The sequence below is a fragment of the Ammospiza nelsoni genome, chromosome 1, assembly GCF_027579445.1.
Source record: "Ammospiza nelsoni isolate bAmmNel1 chromosome 1, bAmmNel1.pri, whole genome shotgun sequence".
Lineage (NCBI taxonomy): Eukaryota > Metazoa > Chordata > Aves > Passeriformes > Passerellidae > Ammospiza > Ammospiza nelsoni.
The window spans coordinates 88,087,223-88,115,038 of record NC_080633.1 but is presented as its reverse complement, the minus strand read 5'-3'; the positions used below and the strand labels follow the sequence as shown (position 1 = coordinate 88,115,038).

General features: G+C 36.8%; 1 protein-coding gene across 1 annotated transcript in view; it reads left to right on the top strand.

Annotated features, from left to right (window-relative positions):
• TMEM245 (transmembrane protein 245) overlaps positions 1 to 27,816 on the top strand; it is a 75,984-nt gene that overhangs the window by 5,550 nt on the left and 42,618 nt on the right. The window contains exons 2-9 of the mRNA XM_059471633.1: positions 4,894 to 5,011; positions 6,159 to 6,260; positions 7,144 to 7,251; positions 11,088 to 11,312; positions 15,369 to 15,538; positions 20,403 to 20,426; positions 25,817 to 25,921; positions 27,227 to 27,309. Of these exons, the coding sequence (XP_059327616.1) occupies positions 4,894 to 5,011; positions 6,159 to 6,260; positions 7,144 to 7,251; positions 11,088 to 11,312; positions 15,369 to 15,538; positions 20,403 to 20,426; positions 25,817 to 25,921; positions 27,227 to 27,309 (935 nt within the window). The remainder of the gene's footprint in view (positions 1 to 4,893; positions 5,012 to 6,158; positions 6,261 to 7,143; positions 7,252 to 11,087; positions 11,313 to 15,368; positions 15,539 to 20,402; positions 20,427 to 25,816; positions 25,922 to 27,226; positions 27,310 to 27,816) is intronic.

The window sequence follows — 27,816 nt, the reverse complement described above, 5'->3', positions numbered from 1 at the left end:
GCACATTGTGGGATGTTTCCTCTTGTGTGCTAATGAAACTGTGCTAAAGCTACAGTAAATCAATTTTGCTTCTGGAAACTGGAGTCAAAATTACATCTTCATAATTTGTTACCTGCCTCCTTATTATCCTTTATGTTGTTTAGAAAATCATTTTCAAAGGAACAGGCAGGTAAAGAAAACACTGATTTTTTTTGACGGCAAACACAGTTTGGCTTTTAGCAGTGCATTTAATGCCTTGTGCCGCTTCATTTTTCAAGTCCAACGCTCTTCTGTTCAGCTTTTGTGGTGGGTTCATTTTACTTTGTCAGCCTGCATCAGCACTGAGGAAGGTGATGTAGAAATAGTGAACTGGTGTCATAAGATCACCTCTTTAAACTATCTTCACTCTGCAGTGCTGTTTTAAAAGTTTGCAAAAGTGCTGTGTTAATGCTTGGTCATGTTTTAAATTATTTTTTATTTTGAGAAAAACTAATGAAAATCTCTATTTCCAAGTGAAAAATTTTAAAATATTAAGGGGAACTGATGAGATAGTTTGGCCTTTTTTTTTTCTTCCCCACCCCCTGCAAAAAAACTGAGACTGAAAAATAGAAAGCAATTTGAATTAGATCTGTAGATCCATCAAACAGTTTTAAATTTAAAGTTCAGTTAAAATCCCCCAAACAAACCAAAACTTAAACTCTTAAAAACCTCGCTTTTCATGATTTCCAAGTGGGAAAGAGCAGCCAGGGAAAAAAACATAATTTCAAAATGGCCACGGGAGAGAGTAGAGCTACAATAAGAGAAGGAAGAAGTTCAGACTCTGTTTTCTAGGTGCTGAATTGTTACAAACTGAAAAATTTTGGCAGGTTGGCCAGGCATGTATGAGAAGAATTAACTATTGGTTCATCTTCTCAGTCTTCACTGTTGTGTTTACTTGTGAGGTGGTTTATAGAATCATGGAATATCCTGAGTTGGAAGGGACCCAGATGGATCACTGAAGTCCCACTCCTGGCCCTGCACAGGACCACCCCAAGATTCATACCGTGTGCCTGTCACTGTTGGGTCAGGAATGGGTGAGTGAGTGGCACATAGACTCTAGGTCTCCAGAAGGCTAATAATAATTTTATTAGGAAGCCCATTCTTTTTATACATGGTCCTGATGCAGGTGAACCTGATTGGTCCTGTAATCAAAACGCTGTCACCATTGCCAATTACCCTTTGGTAAACATCTAATGAGAAACAACTGTTCAAAAGACCAGCTGCAGAGCCTTAAGATAAGAATTGTTTGAATTCTTTTCTCTGAGCTTCTCACAGCTTTTCCCAGAACAATTCCTGGGAAAGTTTATCTGGCTTTCTCTCTCTGACCAGACTATCACAACCACATGTGCCTGAGAAGGCACATGAAGCAGGTGGGAAATGTGTTTGCTGCTGGATGTTGAGGTGTTGGGGCAGCATTCCAAGGAAGACTAAATCATTCCAACAGCTTTGCAGTGGGAAGCTCTTCTTGCTTATTCCACTTCTACATATGCTTCTGTTGCCCATTTTGTTAGTGCCTGCCATACTTCTGTGAGCTTATTTTGCTATAACTGAATTACAGCTAGTTTTGTAGGGGGGTCTTGAGCTGGCTGGATGAATGTTGAAGCTGTTGTGCAGAAGAGGTGGGACTGCCCAGCTGGCAATAGGGGATAATGAGTTGCCACTTCCAGTAGCAGTGAGTTATTGAATGCACTTGTCTGCAAAACCTTCCCCACAGAAGTTTACTTGTTGACAGGAAAAAGGGGAGTGAATTGTGTAAATAAGAAATTTTACTCTCCAACATAAATCAGTATAAATGTTGTCAAAAGTTAAGTAGTTAGAGTTTGTTCTTGAAAAATGAGATCGAAGCCAAAAGAGTGTCTCCGATTTTCAAATCCTTCAACTTCAATTGCTTCAACAGCAAGGAGAAACAAACTTGACTGAAAGTTTGTCATACTTCATGCTGATAAATCCTTGACTTTCCAGCACTGAAATTTCAAAGAAAAATCACTGAAGCAGATGCTTGAGTTTAATGTAAAAGTTGCATCTTTCTATGGTGTCATTTTGTCTCTAGTTGGCAATTTAAAGAGAACTAAAGCCCTTCATAGTCACCTTAGATGTCTCTAAATCTGCCTCTTAAATTTGCCACTTTAACACAGAAATGGATGCTAAAATCCAAGAAGTTACTCTGCAGTGTTAGCACTATTTATTGAGAAAAGTGGGCAGTTTTACATGTCTAAAGGCAAAGCAACACTTAGTTCAGTTTGTGACAGGTGCTACAAAATGCAAAGGAGATGTGAAAAATGAGGTCTTGGCTGTCTGTTAAGATGGGCAAGGGAAGGAAGAAGGGCGGCTTGCAGGATTAAACTATACCAAAGTTGCAATGTATGGAAATTGTGCATGCCTGTAAATAATAATTGTGATTAAGGAGTGATTTAAAATCTCAGAGTACGTGGTGAAAGTTAGGGTCTGCAACTGATTTCAGCTTGATAAATAGTTGATGATAGCTAACACATTCTGCAAAATCTGAAGTGTATGTATTAGTTGCCTGGTTAGCTGTACACCCCTGTAAATTAAATTTATAGGCATTTTGTCTTAGCATGGAACCTTATCAATTACAGTTTCAGTGCAATAATTGCAGTAGCTTAATTTTAGTGAAAGTAGGCAGTCTTTCATTTGTTGTTTCAATTATGTCAGTTCTTGAGAATGACGTATAATAGAGAGAGGCTATTAATATTCTCCATGCTTTTCAAGCCAAAACTTTTGGAGACCATCCAGAAAAACAAAGGGAAGGGTTATGTAACACACTTTTAAAGGGTTAAGGAAAAAAAAAAGTATGCTGTTGCCAAGCCAGTATGGGATGAAATCCTAGTCCATGTCAATTTAAGTTAATTTGCCTTAGTTGCTGTCAGCTATGAACCGTTGGAAGTAGGCTACCCTAGTTCCTGTGCACTGGTTCTTGCAGTCCAGGGATGTGCTTGGCCATAACATTAACCAATAAAGAGCTGATTATTCTGTGGTGTCACTGAAATTAAACTTCTTGCCCCAGTCACTTGACTACACAGTTCTTGTTACAGAGCTTCAGGAAAGTTATTGTTTGATCTCTGAAAAAGGGTGACTGATTTGTTTAAAAGTAAGCAATTTCTCTCTATTCAGTGGAAATAAAGATTTCAACTTGGATCATTTGCTAAGCTTTTAGAAATGATAACTGATTACTTTTTAATTTCAAACACAAATTATTAAATACCTAAGCCCTATAATGTTCAGCTACATGCATGGATAAAACCAGTGTGGTGTGTTTTGCTTTGTTGGCTGTTAAACATAGGCTTATACCTTGTTAGCCTCCTACTTGTTTTTAAACAGAAAGTTTACATTACTGAACGCACTGAGTCTCCTGTTTAAAAATTTAAATTTTTAAATTTAATGATAAATTTAATTTATCATTGAATTTAAAAGCTAATGAGAAAATCTGCTTGGAACTGGAACGTTCATCATACAGAGATGTGTATGGCTGATGTTAGGGAGTGGGATAGTATCTTTGTGATGAGTTATCTCTTGCAATTAGAGCTGGGCTGTGAAGTGCCCTTTGAGTGAATTTATGTTTCAACCTATTAAAGGAGTGCTACTGTGCATTTCTGGTAAAAATTTCTGTTTGTTTGTGACTTTAGTCTTGATGTCCCTGGGTTGTGTTAGTTTTAGATGTTTATTTTGAGTCTGCACTTGGCCATAAGCATTATGGAACTCTGTTGATGCAAAACTAGAAACAAGTGAAAAGTTAGAGTGATCTGCTTAGATAAGAAGCATTAGTGTGCAAAGGGCAGGTGTACCTTTGTTCACATATCTTAAGTGATTTTAAATAATCTTGTATATTCAATCATTCCCACTGAAGTTATCAGGGACATGACTCACATGACTCACTGCTTGTCTGCTCAATTCAGTACAGCTAAGATTTCCTCTCCATCAGTTAGGTATGTGGCAGTAGCCACTCAAACCTGCTTTTCAGAGACTTGTGTTTCCAGCATGAGTTGTATAGTGCAGAGTAGAGGTGAAAACTCCTCTGTGTGTACTTCCTAATTGCTTGTTCTGTGTCTGTGCCTGTGCATTCTTCCTTCTTACAGTGATGTCTGATTCAGCAAATTCTCTTAATAGAAATTCTATTCAAACTTCATTGGAATTTATGGATGTATAAGTGTAAATTTTAAGATGTACTTAACTGTAATGGATAGGGAATGTTCATTGAATTTGAGTGAGAAAGGTCTTCAGTTATTTAGTTGAAGAATGAAACACTGGGTTTTAATTTTTACAGGTATTTGTACTTCTTTTATTTCACATCCTCTCTTGAGTAGCAGCTTTTCATCTTCTGTTACCTCTTCCTGCTTCCTTCTTTTTTTTTAGCTCAAATTCATCATCTCAAGATTCTTAAATCCAAATCTGTATTGTGATTTATCTGATGAGTAGAGTAGTAGAAAGCAGTTAGAAGCCACAAACCCAAGTTGTCACTGATGTCTTCCTGTCTTTGGTTTTTTTAGTTAAAAAAATGAAAAAATGACATGTCCTATAAAGGCATCTGTTTTGTGAACCAGCACCACTGAGGAACAGCAGTTTTTGTTGTGCTTCCTAATGGCTTCTTTGGCTTAAGCTCCCTTTTGTCTCTTTGGACTGAAGCACAGGAGCTGGCAAATTGCTCCATGCTGGAATGAGTGCAGCATGTCTCCTCGTAGCCACATAGGTGCTGCTGATGAACTCAAATAATTAATTGAAATGTGGGCTTCTTAAAGGCTTAAAGCTGACTTCAGTTCTCTGTCTATGACAGTTATGGGTGTGTGCACACATACATGAGTGCAGTAGAGCTCTCTTTCAATGGATGTATACATACCTATGTGTATCTTTTTCTTAAAGATATGGACACTGGTAGTTGGTTACCTGCTGATGGTTTCATTCAAGTGGAATATAAGCACTGAGCGTTACTTAAAAGCAGTCTCTGTTCCTGTCTGGATTATGCTGCTCTTTCACTTAGGTGAGTAACGAGAGGTTATTATTCTGATAACTGAGGGTTCTGTAAACAAACCTCCTCACTTGCTCTTCTGCTAAATCTGTGAAATAGTCTTAGCTGAAATGCAAACTGTTTTGTCTGCTCAGTGACTCCAGCTGCATGTGTCCAGAAGGGAGCATTAGAGTAGGGAATGGGAAGGCATCAAGATGCTGAGCTATGTCTTCCACTCCTCAAGCCTTTGTACTTCCCATGATTTCCCCTTATTTGGTTCACAGACAATGTGAACTTCTTGACAGTGAGGAAAGGCTGGGGTCACATGAGGCTGGCTTTAGACATTCATTTGTGGTATTTTTTGAAAGCCTGCCATTAACCAAGGCTGAAGCTGCAAAATGTGTTTAGTAGTAGTAACAGAAGCAAAAAAAAAACCAAATTCTATCAGTAGTCAACAAGCATATTAGGATGATATCAGCAGTATAAAATACATTTGCTAGTAATCTCTATAATCTGTTAATACAACTATAAGATTATAGTAATCTTTTAGATTTATGTTACACATTTAATATAATAGATGTTCTCATATCAGAGTTTATGGTGGAAGAATCATGCAGTTAATAGAAGAATACCATGAAAGAAGGTTTCACAGTGTACCTCATCATTTACTTTACTATAGCAGCAGGTTTCAAGGGTTGTTCTGACCACATGGGGATGCCTCCCTGAGGTTTAAGCTACATGTAGTGACTTTGCATTTGCCTAAATTTTGATAATCTTGTATTTACTGGTAGTACAGGCTGAATAGGCGAAATCCAAGAAAAATCCCATTCTGTGGAGATCTAACATAAATACACATTTTTGGGGGGACATGTCTTTTCTCTGTTATCAAAAATCTTTTAATTCTGTGTGTATTTTCATGTGATTTTGAATGTTGTTTTCAAAATTGTTCTCTATCAACATAATGTCACTGAAGTTAGGAACAGCAACAACTTTATTTGTTCATTGAGAAACTTGTTCATGTTTGTTTTCTGTTCTTCCTTTTCTTTAATGCAGAAAGCCTTTTGTTTTATGACTTTTTTGTTTTCTGGTTGATGTGCTGCCTTTGGTTTTGCTAAATGTAGGGTTTATTAATGGTGTAATTTTTCTTGGTAAAAAAAAATCCCAACACTGTATCTTTCAGCTTCTGTGGCAGGTTCCTGGAGAATTCCTGTATTTCTGGTTATAGTTGTTCTGATGACAGTAGGCATGTTGCATGAACAGCAGAATGGAAAGGAGTCTTCTGGTAAGGAAAAGTCATTGTTTCTTTTACTGTTGGAGGCAAAAATTCACTTAAGTCACATGAAATAATCTGGACTGTATGTCCATAAATTCAATAGCATATGGATTGCAAGAGTTTGCTGTAGGATGTTTATTGTGTTTCAAAGTGGTTTACTCATGCTGAAGTGAATCTTGGATTCTTTACAGAAAGTGCTTGCCATGGACTGGTGTTTCGTTTCCATGGTAAAGTAGTGACTCATTATTGAGCCAAATTCCTTGAGTATGGATTTCAGTATGTAATTTCAGGCTTGAAATCAGAGGCTAATTTTGAAAGAAATGAGCAATATGGGTTTAGTAACTCCTATTATGCTGCCTATGAGAGAAACCAAGACAACTCTATACAGCAAGTTTCCAATATCCAGTCATTTGTTTTTAAATAAGTTTTTTAAAAATATGTTTTGTGTTTAGATTTTAAGAAGAATAGTTATTTTCCTGTTGCAAGTCAGTTTTGAAAAATGCAAAGGCATCGTAAATTCCTGATGGAGGAAACCTTTTTCCTGTCTGGCTGTTTTAGTTGGTTAGTAAAGATGATTAACTGGTATAAAAATTTTTTTAATAATCAGACTGTCAGCAACTGTGAATGTCTTGGGTGGTAGCAGTTCATTATCAAGAAAAGCACTAAGCAAATAACTGGTTTTGAGTTCTGGCTGCAGGTGTATTGTAATACAAAAATTAATAGCACTCATATCTGTTTGATCATATTGACTACTTATAATACATACTAAACACTCACAGCATTTGTGCGTATAATTTCTGCTGCCTGGCAGCTCCAGTGGATAACTAACACCAAATAAAGCATTTTAAGGCTTAAGCTTTTTGTTACTCACATGCATGTATATATTTTACAGGGGCTGAGCTTCCTGGTCAGATGATATCCATTGCTGCTTCAACAATTGCCATGGCAATTTCAATGACAGAAGATGAGTCCAATAATGAACATTCCTCCCAACCCTCAGGTGACTGAATACTCTGTAAGAAACATTTGAATTTGCTCTAAAGGCATGAAAATGGATGGAATTCAGATAAAATTTCAAAATAGTCCATAACCTCTTCATTCTGTCCAAAATAGAGTCCAAATTGTAAATCAGGTCTATCTGTTTTTAAAAAATGTCAAGAAGATGCTAGTATAAAAGCTGTCTAGCAAAGGATAGTTTATGTGGCAGTTAAAGACCCTGACTAGAAGGATTTATTACTGTTTTGTGAATTTTTTTTAGACTGAAGGTGTGATTTTTTTCCTGTTCTTCAGTTAATTCTTTTAATTTTTCTAGCCTTTGATTTGTTGCCAGTTACATGTTGCATAGCTGGATTTCTGGACCAAGTACAGACAGACTGGAGGAATTTTTGTGTACATTGCAGTGAGGAAAAAAACCCACTACTTTAAATATGGCATGCTCAAAGTCCTTCCTGTAGTGAGCTTACTTGACATTGCAGCTTGAGTCACATGATACTTTCACTTTGTGTAAGGCAATTGGCTTAAAAGAGTTCAGACAAGGTGTTTAGATATCCATCAATGATTTTGAACTTACCCAAAAAAAAGATGGTAAAGTCTTTGATGAAATGTGATACTAGAAAATTAAGCTATTACTGAGATCTCTGGAAATTGAAAAGTTTCATCCATTTCCTGCAAACCAAACCAAACAGATCATTCAACGTTACAGAATGTGAACTTCCAAAACTTAATTTTTAAATCTAAAAATGGCAGCTTTAGACAACTTACTCTTATCTTTTTTTCTACATTTTACATTACTATATCATCAATATAAACATAGAAGCCTATGGAATTATGTCGTGAAATTTGAGATCAGAGCATTATGGTGACAGCTCTCCTGTAATTCTGTGTCCAGTCTTTAATTTTGGAAATGAAATTTTTTTTAAGCTGGGAGAATAAGGGAGAATAATTCAAAATTCTGTGACAGCAAGAAATTGATGTGACAGAGAACATACTGTGTAATGAAAAGAACAGATCTTAATAAGCCAGCCTGGAAAATTTGTTCTTTTTTTTTTGTTGCTGTTCCGAGAAGTACCATTCATTCTGATTTTGCTAGAATTTTTTCCTGAGTGTTGTGCTAGCTGTTTAGACTGTCGTGCTCTCATTAGTTGGAAGATAGAAAGGTGTTTTTCAGGGTTCATCTCACAAAATAGGAAGCACACTAAATGGGATTTTACAGAAACTGAAGTTACTCAAAATCACTGTACTGACAGTTCTGTTTTTCTATTTGTGTTGACAAAGCACTCACACACCTTGGTTTGCAGAGCATATCTTGCCAGCAGAAGGTGACTTTTTTCATTTGCAATTTTGGTTCTTTTCTGGACAGATCAGCTTTGTGAACTGGTTTATGAGAGTCATCTAAATGGCAGTTCTGATGCAGGCCTGTGTTTGTCATGTGGAGAATACTGGGTCATTGTGAGTGACAGTTTAGTTTTGCTAAAAGTGCTAGAGAACTGCATTCTGAAAAAGTTCTTGCCTTGGGATACCCTAGAACTTTTTGCTACTTCTTTCTTTTTCTCTTTCTTTTTTTTCCTTTTTTACTCCCTCATCTCTTGCCCCTCTGTTTTGTGTTCTGTGTACAGTCTGCTTACAGGGAAACTGTAAGAAGTAAGACGGTAAATTGTTACTGCTTTTAACATTACTGTTGCTGTTATTTAATTAAATCATTCTTCATTGCAAAAATATGTCAATCAAATTTTTCATTACAAAAAGAAGGAATGTTCTCTTTTATTTCCCAAAGGCTGACTCTCCTAAGGAGTTTTTGGGCAAAAAATATTGAATAACTTTCATCTTAGGCATAGACTTCAGCTAATTATTCTGGTTTTGCTTTTGGTGCTTCCTTTTGTTTGATAAATATTTGGGTTTCTGTGTGTTGTATTATTGCTTCTTATGTTGATTATATTAGCTTTGGAGCAGAACAGTAAGAAGTGTTGAATAAATTGAAGGGGAAATTCTTTATTGTGGGTATACTGCTTTCAAATTTGTGTTTCTTTAGTGCATCCATCTGTTTCTCTTAGTACTCTTCTGCTTTATTGCATATGGACTGAGAAGTACAGGGGACTCATACACCCTTTTTCATATGACAAAAATACTTTGTCTTTTTAAGAAAATTTCTGTTTACAGGTAACTTTTTCTCTCCCCTTGCAAAAAGTTGTTTGTAGTTGTATAGTAGGGCTGGCCATCATCTCCTGGAGATACACAGTGATTTGCCAAGAACCTCCCCACCTGAAGCTTCTGCTGTGCTTGGCTGCTTGCAGAATTCCTTCTTTCAGGTTGCATGCCATAGTTCCTTCATGAATATTCTGGAGTTCCACCAAATACATAACCAGCAACTATCTGATGTTTCTGTCATCATCTCAGTGTCAATCCCAACTGGGTGAATCAATGGATTTGCACTGTTGTTTTGGTGTGGTGGGGATGTGTTCATAAGCTGTAAAAGTAGTTCCACTTACCTAGAATACCAGCCCAGTTTCTGCAAGAAAAGAGAAGTGTTCATCTGCTGTGTGAGGATGCAGTTTGTTACTTAATCTTACTGTATGACAAATGAGTGTTGCCTTTTTGAACATTTTAGCTGTCATGCTTTAGGCTAGGAATGGTTTTGGTGACACACTGCAGCCAAAAACTGTGTGTGGAACACAAGCAGTTTGATTCTGTGCATGTAGTATGCTGTAGTACAGTTTTATGCAGTTTTTCTTCATGGGAGAAGATGTGTCTGTGGCACAAGTCCAGTGAAAGAGTTGTGCTCATTGTTTACCAGCTGTGTGGTAGGTACCAGCATATTAAATTCTTTTATGCTTCAGCACAGAGTAACTTTTCAGGTTTTTCTTTGTGTGCATTCCTGCACTATGGCTGCAGACTTTCCTCAAGTGGTGATATGTGGGAAATGTGTGCATTTGGACAACAGCACAGAGCCTCAGTAAAAGCTGCTGCTGCTGTTCTCAGGAAGAGATTTTACATAGTGTGGCTGAAGATGGATTTGGTGTCATCCAGCAACTGAAGGATCAAATAAATAAATAAATAGGCATGTTCTGCATCCAAAAATTTTAATTTGAACACAATATTTTTGCATGAAAAGACTATTGTTTATGTATAGGGTCTTTAACACATCAGTTTATATTTTTAAATTTAATTTCTTGTTAGCTAACTTATGAGTGAGAGACTGACAAAATTTGTTATCCACTAACTTGTGCTTGATGTTACTAATATTTGTTACACAGAGCAAGGAATTTAGGATGATGGTGTGAGTGCTCCTATGTTTGTGTTGCGAGTGATCTGGAAAAGTAGTGAGACAGTTGTAAGATACAAGATTTCTCTTCAATGCATACTCTATATTTTTTGTTCTGTTTGAATGAGTATTGATTCCTAAGATTCCTTTTTGAGTACTTGAAGTAAAGGGAAGTGAAAGATTTATTTTAAGGCTTCAGATTTTTTTCTAGAAGTTAATTTTATTTTGTGTTTTTCATGGTCTTATGGTTCTTTGATAAAACATATTTGGCTTGTAATTTACTTGCAGGGACAGGAGCCCTCTTAGAGGCTGTAGCAACTTCTCATCTCTCCTCCTCTCAGCACTGTTTGGCATGGTGATGCAGGATGTGGGAGTGTCTCAGTCTTTTAGAGAAATTAAAAGAAAAAAACCAACCCCAAACCAACAAAAACACACCTTCTGCTGCTGTCCCTTCCTTCACCTCCACCTTCCAAAAAAAAAAAAAAAGGAAATAATTTGGGAATAGGGAACATATTCTGTTTTGTGGTGAATATTAATGTGATAATTTCCATTTCTTTGTTTGCATGTGTTTGTTTTAGGATCTACAGCAGAAAGTGATCAGCCTCCACCTCCACGAGCTTCATCATCTTTCGGCACCTCCTCTTCATCATCTTCTGGGAACAGACAAAGAACTGAGATTGGATCTTTTCTTAGAAAAAAGAAAACTAGTGATATTTACTTTGTTACTCTTGTGTGGGCCATTGTCATTGTTCAGATCTGGCTAAATTTTTGGATTGTGCAGCTGTTGCCAGTGCCATTTGCAGGTAATAATCCAATTACTAGAAATGTTTGGCATCATGTTAAATAAAACAGGGGGAAAGGCTTGTAGGCTTGTATGAGTTTTATTTAAAAGCTTTTTCATGACTTGTTAAGACAAGATGAACTGTAGCTTCAAAAAGGAGGATTGATGTGCCCTGGCTTTTACCTTGTAGTGGACAACTCTGTTAAATTGCTTTGTCTATTGACTGTTGTAGTTGCCTTAAATAATTTAGGGCCATACCTTACATAGTAAGAATACTTCTTACTATGTAGACCAGTTACTTCTTCCTCCTGATGTCAGTTCTTTCATAGTTTTGCACCTATAAATGAAGAATAGTTTAGCTGTTATTCAGTAGTGAAGTAGAGCTCATGTTAGCTTTTAATTTCTGTAAAAAATGGGTTGCTAGGTACTGTGGACAAGTGACAAGATAAATGTAGTTCCAATTTTAGGTCTGAGGTTAATTAGCTTTGTTGCTTCACATCTATATGCATCTGTTCTCCTATATATCAGGTAAGAATTGGAGTAGTTACAGTAGCTATCAAAAGATATTATTTTAAAACTGGATGCCACTTTTTCCTCTACTCTTTTGGGGGAATGAAAAGGGAAAATGGGAACTCTGGGAGTATGTGTGAGCTGCTATGAATTGGAAGGCATTTCTTCCCATCCCCTTACTGTAAACAAAGCGAGTTTTTTACAGCAAGGGGATTTAAACTTCAGTTAAAATGCTGGTTTTTAGCATTTTAAAATGCATTTATCACTTGAATGTACCTATTTTATTTTTTACTAAGTGTGGTGGGTTGGCCCCAGCTAGTGGCCAAATACCCTCCAAATCAGTCTTTCTTCCAGTGTTTTAATGTGGGCTTATTTGTGAGCTGCATTCCCTTTAGGGAGGTATGGACTTAGGATTTTCCTTATCCCTAGGCCGCAGTCCCTTCAAGAGGTGTAGCTGCTCCAGCATGGATCCTCTCTAGCTCAGGGTCCCTCTGAGTGGTGTTTCTGCTCCTCTGCAGAGCCCTTCTGCTTCCCTGGCCTTTTCATTACCTCTCCTCATCCCTCTGTTCCTTTTTCCTCTCTAGTCACTTTTTCTGTGTTCCTTCCTCTTGTCCCTGCCCAGGGTTTCTGCCCTTCCTTAGATACATTTGCATTGAAGCACCACACCCGTGCCTGATGGGCTCAGCTTTGCCCAGGGATGGAGCTGTTGTGGAGCCACCTGGAGCTGTGTCTGGGACAAGGCAACCCCTGGTCTCTTCCCATGGTGGCCACCCCAGAGGCTACCCTGCTACCAAAGCCTGACATCTGTGCACAGAACACAAAGCTCTGTAAACCATCTGGAACTTGTGACTTGGAGTCACACTTAGAGATTGGAAGGGCTGTGAACTCCAAGGCAAGGAGAAGGGAACAGCTGCACCTTTGGCTGTGGCACTGGAGCAGCAGCTCAAGGGTAATGTGATGGCAAGACATATAAATAGCTGAATGCAGGGTAAAGCAGAGAGGGGTTTGACCTTTGTTTCATTCCAGTATAGCTGCTACAGAAAGAACTTCCCAGTTTTGGTGTCTGGGTGTCATGGGAGATGGCAATCATGACTGAAAAAGCAATTAGAAAATAAATTTTAGACTTACTAGAAGCAGAGCTTTGTGAACCAGAACTAGCTCAGGTAGTTCAGTGAAAAGTCAAGGAGTAACTTAACCACTGTTCAGAATCCCCTACATGTGAGGAAAAGGGGGAGCAGCAGTTCTGCAGCTAGACAGAAGTGAATGGTTTAAGCTTGAGCCACACAAGTCTGGATTAAAGTCCACATCTAAATGAGACAGATGAACACTGCTCCTGACAGTCATTAGGTCTAAAATAACTACCCAAACAATAAACTAATCCAAAAGAGAAATTGCTTTTGGGAATATTTGTGACTTGTTGCCTTAGCAGTGACACTGGGCCATGACGTGCTTTCTCGTGGCATAGAACTGAATCATCAGAAAGATATTACACATGGGCAGTATAATGATGAACAGAGCCAAACTTAGAACAGTGGATTACATTAAAGGTCAGAAGGTGAGTGATGATAGTCTGCATGGCTGAAAGAGAGGGAATTGTAAAAATACTAGGAAAATAGGAAGGCTAATAAAGCAAGTTTCCTTGCAATGATTTAAGTTTAAAGAGACTAACAATAACTTGAGGCGCTTCTGAAACCTTAAAGAGGATGGTTCTAGTACGTAAAAGCCCCCCAAAACCTCCCCAAAACCTTAAATAGGTGTCAATTTCACTAGAGTTCCTTATATTGGTAAAGAGGACTCATACAGAGTAGCATTTAGATTATTAGAAACATCTTGGTGCCATTAACATTTTTCCTTGAATACATTTATACTTCAGTTGGAATGAAATGGTCTTTTAAAATTGCTTAGTGTAGAGGGTGGGAAAATGATACCATAATTATACCATAAAATGAAAAGGTGAAAGAATTGCTATGAATTGAAAAGCTAAGCAAAGAAACACATTGTGGAACACTTGCAGCATTTTACTGAGTGATTTGAGCCTGGAAATCCTGATATTATCCTTTTTTAAGATCTTTCATTTACTTCCTTGCTTGTTCTGTTGTATCTTTTTTTTTTTAAATTGTTGTCAGGTAATTTTCTGCTTCCTGCAGATGTTTGGAACTTGTTATTATGCAGACGTTTTCTTCTTTTGCTCAGTGCTTTCTAATAACAGCTAGAAATAACAGTTTCTTTATCTTTTCCTCTCTTGTCTCTTTTTAACTTAATATGATTACAGCTGTTTGATTGACTGTAGCACCTCCTTTGCAATGAGTAACAATACTTTTTTTTAGATGATACTGTGTAAACACTTAAACTTAAGTAAAAGTGGAAGATTAGAATGCCATTTGAGGATCTTGTTCACTTTGTAAAATGCAAGCCTGCCTGGCTTTGCTGAGCAGCAGTTTGTGTTGTGGCCATGAGCTGCATTTCATCATACAAAATTTCAGCCTTTAAGTTCAGTGCTGGCACTCGCACTGTGTTTTCTCCTTTTTTGTATCTTTGCCACTCATTTTATTAGAGAAATTATTGGATTATTCTGTTTCTTCAAGAGAATAAATCCCATATTTGCCACACGGTGGTGCCAGAGGGTAAGTGAACTAAATGTCAGCAAATCTGCCCTGACTCTCCAAAACAAGAACATAAACTATTACACAGGTGGCTTCCAGAGAATAAGCTCTTGTGGAATTTGGATAAATGCCCTGTAGGCAGTAAAGGTCAACCTTTTTGGCTATGTATGCCATTTTACACTTCTCCAAGTAGAAAAATGATGTAAATTTTTGATGATGAAGTGATGTACTGCCAACTGTTGTGGAGCTCATGTATGGCAGTAAGTAATGAATCTGGTTTGGAGAATAGTCACAATAATTAAAAGAAAAAGATTTATTAAAAAAGTAAAGTTACAGGTAGTGATAGAAACTTCAGTACCCTGTGTTGCCAAGATAAAATGCTAATCACAAATAGCTTTCTTTAAGGTTTAAAAGCAAAATCTTACCAGTAATATTTCAAAAGAAGATTTAAATGGATGCTTCTTTACTGTGAAATTTTGCATGATGTGGTGTCAGTTGTTGAAGGAAAGATACACTTTAACAACTTAGAAGGCCTAAAGCTTAAGAATTTAGGTTGAAGATTTTCTATTATGTGTAAAGTGCTGTTAAGTTGAGATTGTGGTACTTTTTGTGGAGCCATTTGGCATGGTGTGTGTGTGTGGATATGGAAGAACTCCACTGTACTGGAATAATGGAGTGGCACCTTCTTATCCCAGGCCTTGATCAAGTCTGAGCTGCATTTTTGGGTAGTGTGCTGTCACTTTTCTTGTGCTGTCATCTAAGTTCCATGTGGATAAGCACAGCTACAAAGATAGTGAGGAGATTAGTACTAAAAACACTGGCAAATTCCACAAGTTTTTAGTGGGAAATAAAACTCAGGAGTCTTTTCCTTTCTTTTTCATCAGTCTTCCAGAATAGAATAAATAAGTAGTCTTGTGGTGTTCCTCTGAAATCTCTGATAGTAAATTTCCTTCTTGTGGTTACAGTTTGGGCACTTAAAAAATTCGTGGTTCATTTTGGAGTTTTGAACTTCATGGCAAAGCACTGCAAAAGTTGGTGGCAACTGGTTGAAAATTTTGTGAAGGAACGTCAGGAAGCTCTTGCTCCACGGCCCATCAGAGGACTTGGAAGTGTTATGCTAAAGCTTGACAGTAAGGTATTTCTACTTACTTCCTTAAGCCACTTCAAAGTTTGTTTTATTCTCTGTTTCACCATATTTTGAGATGCTTTAATTCTAAAATAAATGTCTGTCACTAATTGATATGTCTTTCATGTAAAACTGTATCTGTTTTATGGTGTATTTTAAATTATGTCTCTTCTATCACTATTCACACTTAAGTGCACCGTTAAATTTGTTAAATGGTTGCATGCAGACCTTTACAGAAGTCACTTTTAAAATGTTGAATCACCTTTATAAGGTTCCTTATCTGAGTAAGGCAAAGTTCTCTTAATCTTACCTGTTTACAAAGATTTTGAATTTAAACCTAATGAGCTTTAGTCTGAAGGATAAGATGTTCCTACTTCTAATGTGAAAATTTAATTAAAAAGCAGACCATTGTGTTTGGGTAGTAGGGTCCAAGTTAGTTCAGACATATTTGTCTGTACTGTGTGGAAGCAAAGTTGTTGCACACAGTACTATGGTGGTACAGAAATGAGTCTTCCCTCTGTAAAGGAAGAAATATGTGGGATAAAGTATTTGAGAATTGCCACAGAATAAGGCTTCTGTGTTCCCCTTCCTTCTTCCCCATGCAAAATATGCCAACATTTGCATTGCAAATTGCATAGTTGGAAAGCTGCAGGAAATTTATAAAGTTTCTCTCATTAAGAAATTTAATTTTCACGTAAACGGATAGATGGATTATTTTGTTTGTAATAGCTGTGGCACTGTATAAGAATGTGCTTTCTGTAAATGTGTCATTGAAGTATTCTCTGCTCTGGAAAAAGCCTTTATCTTAGGACTTCTATAACTGAAGAGCTGAACCCTGTAAGTACATTTGTCAGAGCATCTGTACCTTGGCAGATTGGTCTTGCAATTTATAGCTCTAAATTCCTATAGGAGAGGGAGGAGCTTAAGCCTGGATGTAATGGGTGAATGGATGAAAAAAGGTCAACAAAAACATTAAAATGGCTGTAGGAAAAAAGTAATGATTTCACAGGGTTAATTGAGGTAGAATTTGAAAAAGGAAAGGTCTTTCAAAATATCCCTATAAAGAACAATAAAGTGGTTTTCCAAAGGTAGTGAAAATTACTAATGTGGGGATAAAAGCTTACATTATACAAAGCTTTTTATTAAAAGATTTTGTTCTGTAAGTAAGAAGCCACTCTAGACACAATGTTGAATGTATTGTTGTTTCATGAGTTGTCAGGTTTGGTATCCTTGTATTGTATAACTGTATGATACAGTATCCTTCCTAATTCCAGCAAGTCTTTTCTCCTTAAAGAAGGTAGGGCTTTAATGTGCAGCAGAACCTCTCACTCTTCAGCTTAAATGTACTTAAGGTCAGTTTATTTACATGTTGTTTTTGTCTAAGCAGAACAGTGTTGACCAACTCATTTCCCCATCTCCCTTCACCCCTCCATTTTTTAGATGAGAGCTGTATTCCTCCTGAATGTGTGCTCTGTGTATTAAAGCAGTTTAAGCTTTCCCAGACATTACTAGAAGGGCACTTGATAATCTGCATGATTTTGTTGTCCTCATTTGTGCCTATTTCAATTCTGTTTCAGCCAGCATTTATCATGGGTGGCTGGGATTATATGTAGTCTTCCAATGCTTATCACACTAATACGTCCATATCTTTTTAATTTCTACTGGCTGTGCTCATTCTGTGTATTGTAGGATGATGAATGCATGGTATCTCAGAATTTGGGAAGCAATGCCACAGGCATTGCAGTTACATTTTTTGTAGGGACAGGGAAACAAGAGAAGTGAAAATTACATCCTTGCAAGATTTTTTAAGTTGTATTACCAAATGTTTTGCTTCAGTAGGCACTGTTGAAGAGAAAGTAAAAAATATGTGAACACAAAATAGAAATTTAAAGAGTAAATTGTTACAGTTTACCTTTTATTGGGGGTGTGTGAGAAACCAAGACTGAGGGATCATTCCTTTGGAATTAGATGTTTTTAAATTATTAAATTTTTAATATTTTGTTTCTAGCTTATTTACATGGGAGCTTAATCTGCTTAGGATTTTTGTTTGGTTTGGTTTTTTGTTGGTATGCAAAGTTAGTTGGAAACTCTATCTTAGCATCAGGATGTTTTCAGGATCTTAGCTAAGTACAGCCAGGCATTGATGAGGTCTTTTTCATGCAAACACTTAGTGGTAGTACTTGGGCTGGCAAACATGGTGTGTCCAAATAGGATATAATTCCAGATTTGAGTGAAATGTAGTGAGAATAATGAACATATCTTAGAGTGGCATGTCTTTTTCCCAAACAAATTTTAGGAGGCTAGTGTAGATAGTCTGAAAAATGGCCCATTGTGAGAAATGGGTGAGTACTGCTCATGCATGCAAATCTGAGCTTTACTGATTCTATCTGTTTTTTAAACAAAACCATCAAGAAAAGAGCTGCTTCTCTTTGATAATTCTCATTTACCCCTGGTTCTCCTGGAAGTGCAGAGAAATTTGAAATGAAGAGAAACTCTGATGAGAAAGAAAAGGGCATTGCATTTTATTGTTTTTGTAAGCAGTAGGTCAGTCTCTGTATAAATGTGTGTTTAAGAATGGGCTATGAAATTAGGATGTGGATACTGTATCCTGTTCTTACTGTATACTGTTCCTGGCTGTGCATTTGCCTCACGGAGTCAGCAGACAGCAGTGCAGATGTGAGAGACTTCCTGGAGGAGAGAGTAGGGAGGTTTCCCTTGTCAGCCACTGAACCATCCTAAACTCAACAGATGGGGTAACATGGTTGTTCTTATCAACAATAGAGAATTAATAATCTTCTTTACTCATTTTTTTTAAATTTTATTTTAAAGAGGACTGTTGCCTTACAAAATGACTGCAGTTTGGTTATAGAATTTGTGAGGGAGTTTAGCAGCATTGGCAGTGGCTCAGCTGCATGCACTGGACTTTTACTCCTTGGCATGCACTAATATTTTACATACATGTTCTCTGATGTACTTGAGTGAATCATGTAGTTGTCATATGCTTTTTCTAGCTATAGTGCACTAGAGTTTTATATGTGGATTATTTAGATTCTTTGCATTTTGGATAAAGTCAGCTTCTATTTCTTCTGGTACCAAGTTCATTACATAGTTTAACCAAGCACAGAAAACAAGCATAATCTCTGCCAATAGTTATATTGTTATAAAAAATACTTTCATACACATGGAAGAACTTAGATGAGTAGTTTTCCATTGAAATACTGGAAAAGTGGCTATATACTTATTAGTTTTGGATGACTTGAAAATTAGAATTAAGCTGTAGCCTATTTTCAAATGTAGGTTGATTACATTTGTAGAACTACTTAAACATCAGTATTGGTAAGCTGATAGACAAGTAGAGCCTTCCAGATATTGTCTTAAATGTTGATTAAAAATATTTTTATTTTGGACATCTAATGTTATTTCCTAGTTACTGTATTTATCATCCAATTCCCAGAGGCTGAAATTACAGAAAAATACCAAAAATTTCCTTTCACGTTCAGCTAAAATCTTAGGGCTCTTTTGTTGTATTTTGTATGGAATTGCAAAGTGGAGCAATACAGCCATGAGATCTGTGCTTTTTCCAAAAAAAACCTTCAGGTACAGACAGTAGGTTTTAAAGTGAAGAAATAAAGTTAAAAGTATGTTGTTTAATCAGAAAACAACTTTCCCTTTTTTCAGGGGATAAATTGCTCCATAGGTGAGGAGGTAAAGTAGAAACAAATTCTACAGTGTCAGTTTGAGGCTTTTGATGCCTTGTAATTGATTTCTCTGACTGTGACTCTTTCCAAAAGTAGCAAAAGCTAGTAAACATGGGTGCTTTATGACATATTTCATTTTCATATTTCCTAATGTTCATGATTCTTTGTAAATCTGCTTCTAACCTAATTAACATTATGAGATTTTTATAAATATGAAATATTCATGCCTTTTGTTTCCATTGGGAGCTAATGTAATTTCTGGCAACTGGTGAACATGTTAGATTTACTGAGAATTCAATGTCTTGTTTTCAGGGAGAAACAAACTTCACTTACATGATCTTAATCTCTAACAGAGGTGAATAACAACATTAAAGCTCTTCTCTGTTCTGATTATGCTACTAATGATTAGTAATGGTTAGAATTAGGAGTATAATCCTACATAAACTAGGTCCTGAAATGGATATACTTTAGCATGTGGATGAGCATCAGTAATGAAAAATAACTTCAGTGCAAAAGGAGAAATTGACTGTTGAGAAGAGCAAGGAGAATTACATGAAATCTGTACATTTATATGATCTACAATTGGCTGTTGTATGTATATCAGACTTAATTATGTGTTTGATGTTGTGCCATTGAATGTGAGTGCTTTAATATGAATGTTGTACCAAAAAAACATATGAAATCTGTCCAAGAGTAATTGACATAATAAGAGTGTTTTGAAATGCGTAAAATGGGAATATTTGAATGCTGCAATGGGAGTATTGATGTCATAAACAAGTTCTTCATGTCAAGTTTTGGTCTTTTGCTAAAATGTCCTTCTCAGAGTACAAGTCCTCCTCTGAAGTGATGGTAGCTGTCAGTATAATTAAACTGGAATTGTCCAGATTATGCTGATAGCTCTGTTAATGCCATTAAAGTTGTTCATATTTGTTATATCCCTCTTTGTTTCAGAAGTGCATGTTAGTAGTAAAACCCAGGTTCTTGCATTAGAATTTGTTATGATCTTTTCTTCCTATTGCAATTTACCTTTGTGTCTAGAACAATTTCATTTTCATTCTGTGGATGACTTTGCCTGCCTCTCATTGCTTTTTTTCCCTATTACTGCATTTTTCAATAATTTTCCACTGTGTTGTGTTTTTTTCCCTTTTCTTCCATCTCCGCCTGCCACTGACAAGCTGTGGCACTGGCTTAATAAGAAGGTAAATAAACAGAAAAATTATGATTCCAGCTAATGGATTTTGTGGTTTTGGGGAGTTTGATTTTTTTATAATTTTTTTTATTTTGCAGCATGAACCCTCCTTAACATGCCTTGCTTCATATAGATTTCTCTCTGAAATGCCTCTTTTCCAGCTCTTGGTATAAGCTACTGAAGGTCATATAATTCTGTCTGATCTCTTCTACTCCAGTGAATGCACATAGTTAAATGTTTAGCACAGCAGAGTATTGCATTAGCATTTCAAGGGGTAGAGTGATTTAGGGGCACTTTTATTTAAGAATAGTTTATGCCTGCCTGGTCCCCACTTGTACCCCTAATGAAACCAGTAGTCTCCCAGTCTGGAGAGCTGTTCTCTGCTCAGGGAAAGCATCAGTTAACCAAATTACTAGGGGGGTGGTGGGGCTGTGAAGCACAGTTGTAGTTCTGTAGGTGATTGCAAATGGTGCATGGGCTGGTTTCACTGAGTGCTGTCAGTCTTTTACTTTTGCAGTGCCAAACTTGCCTGTGTACGCAGGCACAGTACCTCGTGTACCAGGAGTCAATGCATACAAAATGAGACTTTGCATGGCCTCAGAACTGCTGAATCTTAACAAGTCTGAAGGAAAGAAAAAGGCTAGTTTAAAAAAAAAAAAAAGGTAGTTGGTATAGGTAAAATAATTTTTTTCCTATTGTGTGGCTTTTAAAACTGTGTGATATGTTTTCATGACTGACTTATAATTGTCCATGAAGAGGGGCATTTTTAATGTTCTCTTGCCCTTGACTGTATTTCTCCTGTTTTAAAATGACATCTTTATTTCTCAACTATGAAATGTTTATCTTATGTGAGTGACTTGTGGTTAGTAAATATGTGCAACCATAGCCTGTCATAATTTTTTTTTAAATTAGATACTGGTTTGTTAGCAGAGTTCAGGTAAAGAGCTGAATTTGGTGACCCACAAGAGAAAGAGTAGTCTCAACTGCTTTTTCTGTCATTTGTCATTTTGTTGAAAATTCATGAGTAGAGGTGAGGTTTTTTCCTTAATACTGGTAGGTTGCAAAACCAATTTAACTGTAATAGCTTTAAATGCTAAAATGTCTGGATTTTATTTTTAGTTTAGAAATTCGCATTATTTGGCAGAACCCTGTGGATATAATTTCTTAACAGAGCATGGTTTTTTAGTTCCTTGGAGTTATCTTTGAAAACTGTTGGTTTACTTTACAGTTTCATAAGTAGAAATCCTGAAATCCTGATAGTATTACATACAGCATTGACTTCTGTGCATGAACATACAGTAATAATATTATAATCAAGGTTTTTAAAAAAGTGGAAAAATGTGCAACCAGTGGGTTAATTTTGTTGTGTGTAGTGTTTTGGTGATTTTTAAAAAAAAATTTGAAAAAATGTCACACTCTACTAGAGGCATAAAAAAAGAGGGGATTTGTGCTACAGAACACTGGCTGCAGTTAAAAGGTGATTCCTTTTTTGCCTGTCTTTGAAGGGACGTACTTCAGAGACCACAGACATAAACTTCTGATAATCCAACAGGAAATTTAAAGTCATATGGATATGGTAGAGTTTGAAATGATAGTTGATTATGACTACTAGTGTAAAACCTTGGCTTTTTGATTCCTGTTTGTGGTATATATAGCCCAAAATATAGAATAGATTCAGTCAGTCTGGCATAATTGGTTCTTAATAACATTGTCCATGTCAGGAGTCTTTAGAAGGAACTGCTAAGTTCTTCTGCTGCTTCTGCAGAAATACTGGTATAGGTAGACTTGAGACCTCACACAGACTGTTCCCTACATTTTCTAGCTTAACTACTCAGCTGAGTCATTTCACCCTAACCTTGGGATGTGTTCTGGTTACAGACTTCCCCTTATTCTCTGCAGACTATATTAATGAGATGGTATCTTCAAATATTAACTAAGAAAAGGGAAACGAGAAGTCTAAGGATTGTCTTGGGAAAAAGTCCTCATAAATAGTGGAGCTGTTTACAGAAAAAATAAAAGTCCATGTTGGTAATTTTTTTTTATATAGATTTAATCAAATATGAAGTAGATGCCTAGATGTGCTTTACTGTTTGGGTAATCTAGTAAATTAAACATACTAGAAAAACTACTACCCCAAAGGCTATGCAGTATGAAACCTGAAAATAATAATTCATAGATGATGTATCATACTGCAAAATGTGGAGAGCCTGTCTAGATAGTAGGATTTCTGATTTTTAAGTATGGACTGCAGTTCTGTTACAGCTTAGTGTAATATGGTTTTGTGTCATCATCCAAAAGTTGAAAGAGGGAGTACTTGCAAATTATTGAGGAGCTTTCTAATAGAATGTAACTCAATCATAAAAAACCCTTTTACAGTGAGCTAAATGAAAATAAAAACCTTGATAACCTTTCAGTTCAAAACTGTAACAATTAAAGAAAAAAACTATCACAAGTCAGTAATATTTCAGTTTGGTTTTACAAGTTGACCTTCTGTAGCTTAGGAGCCTGGCTTTCCTTTACCTTTGCATAATCTCAGATGCTATGGCAGCCTCAGCTTTCTGCTTTTGACTAACCTTTGGATTAGAAGCTTGGAACCGAATATAAAATTTCATGACCTCTGGCTAATGAGTGTGTTTAGTCAGTACATGTTTGTCTCTGTGTGCATGCCCATGGTTTACAGGAAAGGTGTAAAGAGAGGTCTGGCAGGGTTGGGGTAAGAGTGAAGTCTGGACCTGATTCAGTGATAAATACGACCACACAGGCATTTAACAGTGCAGCTTCCTGCAGTGAGCAGCTTACCTGCACCTATGCATTATTTAACAGGAGTGTGAAAAGGTGAGGGGATTGCTAAGGAAGTGTTGTGGGTTGATGTAGGGAAAGAAAGTATGTTTTAATAGAAGAAAAAAGAAAGAATAAATATAACCTTAAGTGAATATCCATCTGCTTTTACTTGCACAATACTCAGTCCAATTCAGTCTTCTGCTGTGATGTATCTGTACCACTACATAACTTGGATCCCCTTAAGTCTGTGTTGAGACTTGCAGTAGTACCTGTAGGCTTGCCAAAGCTGGCTTTCATCAGGCTTCCTTGGGCTACCTGCCCAAGTAAATAGAGACAGGGTGGCCTGGCATGGCTGAGGCTGCTGCTGGTACCAGTACAACATCAGTGCTGCCATGTTTTTGCTAACTAGATTAAAGGTAATCCAGGATTTACATGTGCTCCAGCTGCACCTTAATGGCAGTCCAGGCATATTTGAACTGTCAGTATGAGTGTCTGGGAAAGATGCCTTGTGCCATCTCGGAGAGAATCCTCATCCTGGTCTTTTGGAACTTGCCCTTCCATTAATTGCTACATGGCAAAACATCTAAAGCCTTCAGCCTCACCTCCACTGAGATTTCACCTATTGAATACCCCTCACACAATTATTGAGCCTAGCATTTTTTGAAATCTCTGACAGTACTTCCAATTACATAGCTGCAGTAAATCTGATTAAAGTACTATTTGTAAGACTACTGGATTTCTTTAAACTCTGACTTAGAAAGTAAATAGTAGTTTGAACTTCGAAGTGATGAGGGCAGTTTTATTTTTTAATAGCTTAATTTTGAAGTCCATGCTATAAAATTTTCTTCCCCTGCCTATCCAGTGGTGTTTTCTTGGTGATATTTTTATTTGTGTCCTTTGAAACAAGGACTTTCATTTCTTGCTTCTCTTGCATAATCACTAGATGTACATGAGGCTTGGAAGGATACAGCAAATCTCATTTCAGTCTTATTTCCAAAGAGGTAACCCCGATATATATGCCCTGTGCAGGGGCTGCTCAAAGTTTTTCAGAGCTGTAGTACTGCTGCAGGCAGGTCACTTCCTTCCACACTGGCAATGCATTTCTGATGGCTGAAATCCGTTAGCAATGCTGAAAACCAAACTTAAGTTAAAAATACCTAAGACAAAAGACTTTTCACACTTCCTTGTGTTTTCCGAGTTCCTTTCTGCAGTTCTTAATGTAGTACAGACTTTGTTACAAGAACTTGTTAATTTAGATCTAACAAGGAGCTAGTTGTACAAACTTGGAATTTAAAAATAATTACTTGATATATATAAAGTACTCAAATACTACTGGATGAACACACACACAAAAAATCCTTGCTTTTGTCAAATAGGAGATCTGACTTCAGTGTTGACCGGTTCAGTCATCACAGAGCAGTCTGAGAAGTTTGTTGTTCCAGGGTCAATTTCATTTGTAGGGATAGGGTAAATAAGCAGAAAGAACTAATGTAAGCCATTAGCATGCATGTTAGTAGTTTTATAAGATCTCTAACTAAAATGTTACCAACTTAATCATTGAATATATAACTTGGACTTGAAGTACTTTTGCTTACTGCACATGGGCTTTGACCTCAGTTTTCGTGAATCACAAATTGTACAATTGTGCTGTTGTTTTTTCCTGTAGTAATGCTAAATGGAATAGAAATAGATCTGGTGTTTGAACCATAGGAGCTAGAAAAATGTATTTGGTCATGCTTGCATGTGCTTTCACAGCTTTTTATGTAAACAATCAGTTTGTGTACAAGATGAAGCTCAGCTTGCTGTGTTCCAGAGCACTCTGCAAAGTCATGTGACTGAGCAGTTTGATTGTTTTGAATGACATTATCAGAATTTCTCTACTCAAATGTGGTATTACCATTTGCTTATGGACATATATAGAATGGGCCTTTTGTGAACTGACAGAACAAGTGCCTGTTTCCTGTATCAGTCAGTTTAGCTGATGCATGCTTAATGCTGAGCATCCTCCTGAGACTGGAAGTGGGTAGAAATAGTTGGTGCTGAATAATTGGCCTGATATTCAATAATGCAGAGCCCCACCTGTCCTATTTCAGTTCATAAGGTGATGAGGCAGCTTTAAAAATTTCATTACTTGCAAAAATACCTCATTTGTCATTTAGATGGCTCTTAGCTATTCAAATCTGAAAGTTATGGTTGTGCTTTAAAGTATACCTTGATAGCTTTGGAGTCCTGTGCAGACAATATCTGTAAGTTTCCAGGTTACTGAAGGACAAGAAACAAAGACAAATTTCTGGGTTCTAGTTGACATGAATGTCTTCTTTAGGTACTTCTCTAAGTCTAGTAAGTAATTGTTGAATTATTGCTTGCTTTGCAGAGAGCTTGCTGTGTTGTGTGGTAATGTGTACATGTTTTTTGCAAAATCACATGTCATACCATGACCTTAATCATGCTAACATTGCTTGTTAATTGTTCATTTCCAAGCTTGGGCATAAATGCTGTTTGATTAGAGCCTGATTTTGTACTGTGATTGTAAATAAAAATAACAATACTGTTGCATAGCATACAGCATTGCTTTCATTAAAGATTGATTTATGTGCTATAATTTTTTTTTCTGCACAGATTATCGTGTGGCTGGAGAAGATGCTAGATAAAATAATCAGCATTTTCATAATATTTGTGCTGGTGATAGGAACCCTTCTGCTAGCTCTTCTCCTTACTGCAAAGGTACAGTATGCTAACAAATGCAACCATAAAGCTCCTTTTTTTGTTGCTGATGAAGGTTACTGATACTTACATGAGATTGTGTAGCTTAAAGAATTTTTCTAAATGTTGTAGTTGAACTTGTCACCATTCCAAGACTGTAAAATATGCAAAAATATATAAAAATCTCAATGTTTCTATTTCTTTGTATCTCTGTGGATTTTACCTATATGACAAGGCTAATATATAGACATTTGTAAATACAAAATTTATTCTAGTAAAAGAATTACTAGCTTATGTATTACAGGAACAGATTTGTTTTGCACCCTGTTGACATTTCCCTTGTCAACAGAAGAACCATTTAGATTTTTTTCTCTTTAACTTACCTCACATCAGAAACCTTTGCAAAATAATTAAGGTGTGTTTGTCAATTTGCTTGTGTAATTGCCTGTAATAACCTCATGGTATCCTTTCTGAGGTAAATCTACTGAGATTCATGATCAGGTATTCTCTGAAATTGATGTTTGGTTTATGGTTGAGTTGGGGTTTTTTTTTTGCTCACCAGAAGAGGTCACTCATGTACCTTTTTTTCCCTTTTTCCTTAATGGAGCTGTGTTCATACTTGAAATGGTCAATGGAGATTGAATGTTTGACTTGAATACAGTTATGGAACAAAGATCAATGGGTTCTGATGTCAATCTCCTTTTTCCAGAATGCAGGCATATGTAATGTTGAGTACTTAAAACTAAAGACTTTTGAAGTTGTGCAAACGTTCCTGCCTAAAGCTCCCTTGCAGTCACAGAAGGAGTATTAAGATATTTATAAAAGGTGTATTTTATCATTCTTGCTGAAGAATTTATTTAGTTAGGCACTTCATAGCAAGGTTGGTCATGTTAGAGCTAAGTATTCATTAATTTTTACACTTCTTTGATCCATGGCTTAAAAAGCTGTATCTAAAACTTTTCTTTGTATTTTAGTACTTCTCTTGACAGCACTGCTGTTATTTTTGATTTTTTTTTTCCACTGATGAGATAAGGTTTAAATTTCCATTTGCTATTACTATTGACCAGAATTTACTATTGTATTGACTAGGTGTTTCTTGTGTTAATGGGACTTCTTTCTTCCTAGTGGGTTGTTTGCACTGGAAGAATTATTTTTTTAAATGTACGAACTGGTCACTGCATCCCTTCTCACCTTTCCCCTCCTCCCCATCCTCCTTCCTCTTCCACCACTCACTCCTCCTCCTCCCAAAAAAAAGAATTCTTTCTGAATGTAGGAAAAGTTGTAGTTTGCATTGCATAACATTTCTCCTCTCTGTCTTTAATTTAGGTACATCAAGAGAGTGTTCACATGATTCAAGTCACAAGCAGCTTGATCAATGAGACAGTAGCCAGTCACCCAGAGTGGGCAAAGTAAGAATGCTGAAGTTAAGCGAATAGTATAGGGTGGATGAACAAGCTTCCAGGTGCTCTTATGCATAGTTTTTAATTTAAAAAATCCCCTAGGTGAACAGAAATGTGGGTATCTCTCGGAGGCAGATGTGAAAGCTAAACTCTCAGGCAGCAGAGATGTTTGTGCATCTCTCTGGAGGACTGTCAGTGTGCTATCTCATTTGAGGACTGGTTGGGTTTTGGAAGTGAAGAATGACTCCATGAACTTTCCTAGCTACAGTTGTGGAGAAGAAACTTGTATAGTGCAGAGGATGAAGAGATCTGTGTTTTGTCCCTTTTTGCTATGAAAGAGAAGTGCTGACAAAGAATACTCTAGAAAGTTTCAAGATAGAGCTAAATTATTTTTAAATGTAGAGCGATGGATGTGGAGTGCATTTGAAGGAATAGGAGTTGAAGACATTGTTCCTGGAGTGAACTGAAGAAGAGTTCAGGGGTGGATGGGGGGAGTTTGGTGTGACTCAGTTGGGT